Source organism: Trichosurus vulpecula, chromosome 7, assembly GCF_011100635.1.
Source record: "Trichosurus vulpecula isolate mTriVul1 chromosome 7, mTriVul1.pri, whole genome shotgun sequence".
In the NCBI taxonomy this organism is placed as follows: domain Eukaryota; kingdom Metazoa; phylum Chordata; class Mammalia; order Diprotodontia; family Phalangeridae; genus Trichosurus; species Trichosurus vulpecula.
In genome coordinates, this window is record NC_050579.1 from 21,620,687 (window position 1) to 21,628,836 (window position 8,150).

Sequence of the window (8,150 nt, forward strand, 5' to 3'; positions counted from 1 at the left end):
CCATAAGGACCTTTGGCATTTGAGAGTGCCACTGGCCTTTTATTAAAAATGCTGGCATTATTAATAAAATGATTAAATCATCCAGAAATTACATCTCTCCAACTTTTAAAATGCCACACCCTCCCCTCTATGGACTTTTTGTGTCAGTGGATGTCTTTTGACCACTGAAGTCCGCTTTGGTTTTCTAGATGGAATCTAGTCTGCTTTCTTCCTGTTCAGTCCTCAGTCTCCATCCTCATCCATCTGTGGTTACAAAAAGGAGTATCGGGCAAACCTGCCCATTTATCAGGAATCCCTCTCACATTTATATTCTGCATGGACATCCTCTGTTGTACTAGGACTTAAGCAAAATTGGACCACCAGCCATTCTCAGAATTTCAAATGTCATTTCCTGACTGCATTCACACAAACTGTTCCTAAACATGTTCCTTTTTCATCTCTGCTGCTCAAACTTTATTACTTTGAGGCTTAACTCAGACCACCTCCTACTTTGAAACCTTTTCTAATCTTCCAGGTAGCATTCTCTGCTACCTCCATTTTCCTTGTACTCTGCTTCTGATCTTCTATATCCCTAGAAAGATGTAAGTCCCTTGACAGCAGGCATTAGTTCATGGGTCTTTGTATCTCTAGCACTAGCACCACACATTCTACATAGCAGCAGTTTAATAAACCTTGAATGGTCTATGTACAGACCAAGGGCAGCCTTGATGAAAATATGAGCAGGGAATAGAGAAGCAGTCAGTCAAATTTCCATATCAAGCCACATGTTTACAAGTGTAACAGGGAGAGGTGTAGAGAAGAGATGATCCTCTTGGCCTTGGATTACAAAAAACCTTCTGACCAGGTAGAACAAAATGCTTCTGGCTGTCTGTCCTCCAATTGTGTTTCCCATGCATATGTAAAATCACAAAGATTCCATGACAGGTGGGAGCAGAGATAACAGGTTGTCATCTTGTTATCAAGCAAGGTATAAAACAGGGAAATATATACAACGTAATTCCAGTATGTGACAATTCTGAGGTAGGTAAACAGTGCTTCCTCTACTTTCCTCCTGCATTTCTCTGACCTCCCCAGCCTCAGCCTCTCTGAACCCAACAGGAGCTCCCTGAGAGCAGGGGCTGTGCTTACCCTTCCCTTGCTCCAACGTCACACTGAATCAATTGTTCCTAATTTAATTTCACCAGCACATCTGAACACTGGCTTCCACCAGGTCACAGCGAAAACAGGACAACACACAGCGTATTCAAAGCTTTAGCATCTTTTGTCCAAAATGGAAGAAAATGACACACTCTCATCTGCCCTCACAACACCCCTGTGAGGTAGGTTAACAGGTGGGTATCATTCCTCTCCTTTTACAAACTATGACATGGAGGAAAACAGAAGATTTAGTGGCCTGCCCGGGTCACCCCTGAGTCAAGAATCATGGGTTAATAATGACCCAATTTTTGCATCTCTTGGCCCTAGCTCCATTATTTGGAAATAAAACACCTGCCCATTCTGTTCCAATGAATGTTGGTCCTTATCTAAAACCAGCTTTGGCCTACCTCTAATCATGCTTATAAATGGGCTGCCACAAGATAAAAGATTATTCTGACTCCACCCTCTACCAGGTCCATTCATTTCTCTTTTCCTCCTATAATACTGTCCAGGTCTGGCTGAAATCTGTCCCTTGGACCCACAGCAAGGACAAGCACCACAATTAATTACTACCTACACCCAAAGGCAGCTGCCAAGACAATGGCTTTACGGGACTGAGGTCTTCCCTTGGAGAAAAAGTAGGGCCTGGAGTCACAAAATCAGGGGACTTAGAGTTTCTCTTTTCCATGTATCAGAATACCAACATGGAATGTTTCTAGAGACCCAGGGACAAGGCCTGAGCTGGTGGAAGAGCAGCTAGTTTTAGTCTGCAGACCCCAAAATGTCTATTGAGACAGAAGGGGGTGGGGGGCAAGGAAAGGGGTAAAAAGAGAGAGAGATCTTATTATGATGTGCCCCTGTTTCAAGGCCATCTTGGGCCAAGGGAAGGGGGAGCAGGAGCAAATGCAGCAGGGATCCCTCTTCTCTCATTATTCCCTTCTAAGTTCAACTTTTTCTTCCTCAGACCTTCACGGCCCCCAGCCTTTTGAGAGTAGCCTGGGCTTGGACCAGTTGCTGATTTAGCCTCTGTCGGGTGGTTTCAGTGGGTGCCCGTTTGAGGAGCCCCCGAATCTCCTCCACTATGGCCTTCTGGCCAGTGGCGTTATGGAAGACCCTCACTACCCTGTCTCCACAGGAAGCCAGGAACCGACCTGTGGTGTCAAAGGTCACTTCAGCCACACGATCCTCATGGACCTTGTTAAAGTTCTCTTCTTCCTCACCGTGCTTTGTGTTATAGAGACGTATGTTGTTGCTGCTGGCCAGAGCCAAGACCTGGGCATCTGGAGAGAGTGCCAGGATGCAAGGCTCGGAGACTGCCTCATCGTAGGTCCCTGTCAGCAGGAGGTAAGGGTCTTGTTGCTGCTTGTACTCTACGTCTGTGGCCCACAACTTCCATGTCCCATCCTTGGAGACGGTCGCCATCCTGAAGAACAGAAAAAGAGGTCCCAACTCTGGCCCTGACCACACTGCTAAGGAGGTGATGGGTACAGATGGGTTCAAACATGGCAAAGCCTACTGGATTCCAGGTCCAGGGCATCCAGACTGGCTGGCAGCTGTCAGGGGAGGGACAGCAGGAAGTCACTGCCAAGGGACCACGAAGGAGCCTACTTACCGGCAGGAGTCATTGGAGAAAGCCAAGAAGTGGATACCCGCGGTATGGCCCTTCAGTTCAAATGCCCGTGTCACCTCTCGGAACTGCCCACTTTTGCTAAAGCAAACTTCCCAAACTTTAGCATCTGGAGTGAAGCCACACGAGCCCACAAATCTGCCAGAGAGAAGCAAGGGTTGGTTTAAGACTCTATTCTGGATCTGGGGCTCTGGCTCCACCATCCAAAGGTTCTCCAGCTCCCCCTCACCTGCTACAAGGGGAGATGACTGCGTAAGTGTTGTTCATCTGGTTTGTGTTGATGATGGACAGCACTTCCCCCTTTAGGGTCCAGATGATGATTGTAGTGTCACTGGAGACAGACATGATGAACTTTCCTGAGAGACAGGCAGGTAGATGCTGGTGACAGGAGGCAGGGGGGTTCCTCATTGTCTCCCTAATGCTGGGTGCTGTCTCACTCGCTCTCCTCCCTTCCATAAAAGGGGCTGATTACATCTCAGTGTTCTCTCCTTTCTACCACTGTGACCGTGACTGGGGAGGTCTCAATGCCTTGTTCAAGGGAATCTTGGAAAGTGGGACCTAGACACCGTGGTGAACAAAGAGGTCCCTTTCTCTCTATAAGTCCCAATAGACCTAGAAGCCTTCAATATTTTTTCTTAAGCATGGGATTATACAACTACCTTAATTTTGCAATGACCTTAAAACAAAACCCCACAGTAATGTCTCTGTGAAATTACGACATAAGTTTACTGTTTGCATGTGTGTGTGTGTGTGTGTGTGTGTGTGTGTGTGTGTGTGAAAAGGGGGCCACCTAACACAGTGAAAGAGAACAGATCCTGGAGTTGAGGGAATGGATTGCCATCTTGCCTCTGACAACAATGACCTGTGTGATCTTGGGGAAGTCACCTAACTTCTCAGGGCCTCAGTTTCTTCATCTGTAAAAGGAGAGGTGTGCACTAGGTAGCCTGAGGTCCCTTCCAGCTCTAGCTCTCAGAGTGGGCTCCTTATAGAAACTCTGTCCTGGCAACCTCTCACCTGTCTCAGCAATGCCAATGTTGATAACCGGTGCCTTGTGCCTCTTAGGAAAGTCCTCTGCCATAGGCTGGAAAGTACTGTTACCATCTTCTTTCTTTTTCATCTTGAAAACACGGATGGTGTCTCCATTAGCCAGCCAGGTGATCAAGGCTCTGGGGACAGGTGAATAACAGGTTACAAAGACTTCCCTCAATCTCTGCCTGAAGGCTTTGCCCATCGGGTCCTTCTCAGAGGCTGGTATGGGCTTGGGTTCTCCCACACCCCTGGACCACACCCTAGTCAGTCTCCAGAATCAGAAAGGTTTATTGTTCTCAAAGGGAGACCCTCAGGATGACCCCGAAAGCCCAAAGGAGGCCCTATGCACAGGGGCACTGCTATACAACCCTCCTTCCAGAGACATACAAAGTTCAGGACACCCTGCTAGCTGCCTGGTCCTCTCTGCCGAGCACCAAAGGACAGCGAGGGTCACTCTCTGAGCAAACCCTAGAAGGATGTGGCCCCAAGAGCTGTGCTGGTATAGGCTTGAGGCCCCACCCCATCCCACCTGCAGTCAGGGCTGAAGCGCACCAAGGTGGCATGGTCCAATTTCACGTTAACTCGAAGACTTCGATGTTCACGCTGCAAGAAATCCTTGGTGCTCCAGACGTGGATGGTGCGGTCCTCGGCACAGGTTGCCAGATATTTACCGTTGTTGCTGAAGTCCATGCTAGTGATGTTCCCGCCATGGCTCTGGGGAAAAAGAAAGGTATTTTTACCATGGGTTGGCCAGGAGATTCCCGAGGCAGTTCTGGGAAGCCTGCTACCACCCATTCCCGCAGGATCTGATGGCCTGGCCTGTGCCCCCTGAGACCCAGGAGTGCAACAGCACCAATTACTGGCATTGAGATTGGAATGAGATATGGTTTTTTTTACTGACCCAGGCCAGAAAAGCTTGGACTGAGAAAGGAGGAGGAGGGAAGTTTACTTGTGACACCTGTGAGATGCTAAGTCCTGGGGTGCAGAGATGTCTGTATGTACACACTCCTGCCCAGAAAAGAAGAACCTTGATTACCTTCAACGTGGCGGCCAGGAGAGCATGAACAAAAATGTGTTGATGAGGCTTTTCCTTATGGTATCGCTGCTTTTGTTTCCTGTGCACGTGGTATTTAGGGAAGAAAACTCCATTGTTTTTCTTATCTGTAAGAGAGAAGTCTCTCAGGCCCCTAACACAGAGCTGGGCACACATTGAGAGCTCATGGTAGTTTTCCAAGACACAGGGTGCTCTGGCTGGTCAAATCAAAGACCCAGGTTCCAACCTTAGTGTCATTCTCAGCCCACAACGCGTGGCCATTCCTTTCTCCACATCTTTCACATCCATCCCCTTCTCTCTGTTCAAAGAGTTGACACTATTCATGACTAATTATGGGGCTACTGCATAGGCTTCTTTCTCTGCAGTCTATCTTGAGCAAAGTCGGCAAAGTGACTTTCTTAAAGCGCAAGCAGCCGGGCAGAGCTATGTTGCCCCCACTCCCCACACTAAACTCGGTGGCTTCACGTTACCTCTATGATCAAACATAAAATTGTCTTTGGGGCATTTGGAGCCTTTTGCAACCTGGCCCCAACTTATGTTTTCAGCCTTATTACAAAGTCCTTCTGGGACCTTATGGTATAGCTAAACAGGACTTAGGACTGTTAGGTGGTGCAGTGGCTAGTGCACTGGGCTTGGAGTCAAGAAGACTTGAATTCAAATCCAGCCTCGGACACCTACTAGCTGGATGACCCTGGGCAAGTCACTTTACCCAGTTTGCCTCAGTTTCCTTATCTGTAAAGTGAGCTAGAAAAAGAAATGGCAAACCACTCCAGCATCTTTGCCAAAAAAAAAAACAAAACAAAACCCAAATGGGGTCACTAAGGGTTGAACACAACTGAAAAACCACTAAACAAAAAACAGGGCTCAGTTCCCCATGCACCACACTCTTATCTCCTGCCTCCCTGCTTTTTTCACTAGTGGTCTCCCAGTGCCTGGAATACCCTTCCTCTACCTCTCAGAATCCCTAATGGCTTTCAAAATCACACCCGAGCAGCCCCTTCAGCAGCACGCTTTTTTCCCTAGATTGCCCCAGCCTTCCTCCCTGCCCCAATTCCCTTGTGCTCAATTGAGAGGAATAGGAAAAGACTTACATCAACTGATGCAATGTGAAGTAAGCGGAAACAGGAAAACAATATACACAGTGACTATGACAATGGAAAAAAACAGAAGCAGTTGAAATTAAATGCTGTAAAATTACACGAACTAAGAACAGGCATGAGAAACCTTCCCTGCTTCTTGGAGGCAGGGGCAGCGGATGTGGGATCTCACACAAGCTCAGCCTCTTCTGGTCGGTTTGATAAATTTGTGGATCTTTTTTTTCCTTCCTCTTTAAAAATTCCTTCTTAAAAGATGTCTTTTTGGGATGTGGTGAATGTGTGGGGAGGATCACAGCGGGAAATTTATGTGATTTAAAAACAGAACAAAATCTTCTTTTAAAACAAAACAAAACGTGGTCCCGTCTGGCGGGGTAGGGTCCAGCCATCAGGGCCACTTCCCACATGGTCTCTTCCTTGGCCTCTTAGAATCTCTATTTTCTCCCAAGGGCCCCCTGCTGCGGCAGGCTTAGCCCTAATCTACCAGACCTTCAAGTTCAGAAGCACAGGAGAACGTAAGGTCCCTGAGGGCAGGGGCAGTTTTGGCCCCAGAGCGCAGCAAAGGGCTTTTCCGTGGCTTGGTTGGTTGACCTTGTCCACAGCCCCTCCGTGGAGGGGCTGGACGGACGTTAACTTTAACTTACAGGTAAGGAAACTGAAGCCCGGGATGTTGGTGGCAGAGTTGGATTACCAAGGGAACGGGTTCCAGGAATGAAGCTTCCTCGAGGGGGAGGGGAAAGAGCAGTCGGCTCCGCCCCCAGCATGGCGCTCAGCCTGCACCCGGTGCCACGTGTCTTTCCAAGATCCTTCCCAACTTGGCAGAAACTGGCATCGCCCCGCCCGCACAGAGAATTACTCTCCCCTCCCGGCGCCCGTAGCCCGCAAGTCTTCCTCAGCTTCTTTCGCCTCCCGGCACCCGTACTTTCTCCTGGTTGTCACCCCTCCCCGCTCCTCCCGGCACCTGTAGCTTCTTCCGGTCTCCGCCTTCTCCCCCTTCCCGGCACCCGTAGCTTCGCCCGGCCACCGCCCCCTCTGCCCCTCCCGGCACCCGTAGCCTCTGCGCACTGCTCGTGAGATCCTCGACAGCAACATCTAGGCCGCACCGTCGGTTAAACCGCCTCGGAGTTCTGGCGCTTACCGTCCCGTTGTTTGCCGGACTTCTTGTTCCAGCGTTTCCGGCCCTGCACTGCGACCGCCACTATCAGCAGCGCTAACAAAGCCAGCAGCAGCGACACCAGCAGCAGCTCCGTTACCTCCATCTTTACGTTGTTGATGCCACCTCAATGGGGGCGGGGAGGGGGAGAGTCTCGGCGGCGGGGCCGGGCTCGGGCACGAGCACGAGCACGCCCGCCGCGGGGCCGCGCTCGTCGGCTGCAGCAGCGCGCAGGCGTGGGTGCGGGTTCGCGTCGGGGGCTGAGCGAGCTGGACGTCAGCTTGCGGGGGGAGGGGCGCCATGTGCGCTCTTGTGAAGGAGGGAAAGTGAAGCCTGGAAGCTGCTCCGATCGCGATCCCAACCCAAATCCTCCAAGTCTGCATGGCCTTCGCTCTTTACGGGTTGTGTGACTTTGGGGCAGTGGTTGCCTCACTTTCGGTCCGGCATTACACAATTCCTGTTGCGTGCCAGGCACCATGCAGTGCGCTGGGGACACAAAAGAAGGCCAAAAGACATCCCGGCCTCCCCGCCACCCATGCTGGTGTGGCCAGGGCTGAAAACCTCCTCGTGACCCTGTGACCTTGAATGAGACCCTATTCTCAAGCGAGGCAGTTGGACTAGGGCCCCCCCCCCCCAGGCCCCTCCCAGCCTTAGCCCTGGAAAATCAATCGCTTTCCCCTCTTCCCCCCCGACTTCGTTAATTCAGTCGAGTCTCGGGTCATGAATGGGGAGCTGCACGTGGTAGGGGCTTAGTGTTTCCTGGGTGACTGGGTCCCACTCTTCGTGACCCCACGTGGGGTTTTCCTGGCAGAGACACTGGAGTGGTTTGCCATTTCCTTCTCCAGCTTATTTTACAGATGAAGAAACTGAGGCAAACAGGGCGAAGTGATCTGCACAGGGTAACGCAGCTAGGAAGAGTCTGAGGCTGGATTTGAATCGAGGAAGAGTTCCTGCCTCCAGGCCCCCCGCTCTGCGTACTCTGGCGCCCCTTAGCTGCCCCAGTCCAACCCTATCAGGAAAAAAGTAGTGATTAAGACTTGCTTGTTCAGACTGAGT

The 8,150-nt window shown here is 50.4% G+C and overlaps 1 protein-coding gene across 2 annotated transcripts; it reads right to left on the reverse strand.

Annotated features, from left to right (window-relative positions):
• Window positions 1-1,242: 1,242 nt before the first annotated feature.
• On the reverse strand, window positions 1,243-7,319 carry TBL2 (transducin beta like 2). Of its 2 annotated transcripts, none has more exons than XM_036768558.1 (7): window positions 7,080-7,319; window positions 4,830-4,954; window positions 4,323-4,507; window positions 3,779-3,930; window positions 2,994-3,120; window positions 2,750-2,902; window positions 1,243-2,560 (listed from the first exon to the last, which is right to left on the reverse strand). In XM_036768558.1, the coding sequence occupies exons 1-7, from the start codon at window positions 7,198-7,200 to the stop codon at window positions 2,098-2,100; spliced, it is 1,326 nt and encodes a 441-aa protein (XP_036624453.1). In that variant the 5' UTR covers window positions 7,201-7,319; the 3' UTR covers window positions 1,243-2,097. The 2 variants fall into 2 exon arrangements, with proteins under 2 accessions (XP_036624453.1, XP_036624454.1); XM_036768559.1 differs by having other exon boundaries at window positions 4,346-4,507; window positions 7,080-7,305.
• Between the last annotated feature and the right edge of the window lie 831 nt (window positions 7,320-8,150).

What these genes read in the sequence shown, in the direction of transcription:
- TBL2 (XM_036768558.1), bottom strand. Translation starts at nt 7,200, where the DNA reads ATGGAGGTAACGGAGCTGCTGCTGGTGTCGCTGCTGCTGGCTTTGTTA. An exon ending in TCCTGGCCGCCACGTTGAAG is followed by an intron (nt 4,508 to 4,829) that starts GTAATCAAGGTT and finishes CTTTTTCCCCAG; the next exon opens with AGCCATGGCGGGAACATCAC. An exon ending in TTCTCCAATGACTCCTGCCG is followed by an intron (nt 2,561 to 2,749) that starts GTAAGTAGGCTC and finishes TCTGTTCTTCAG; the next exon opens with GATGGCGACCGTCTCCAAGG.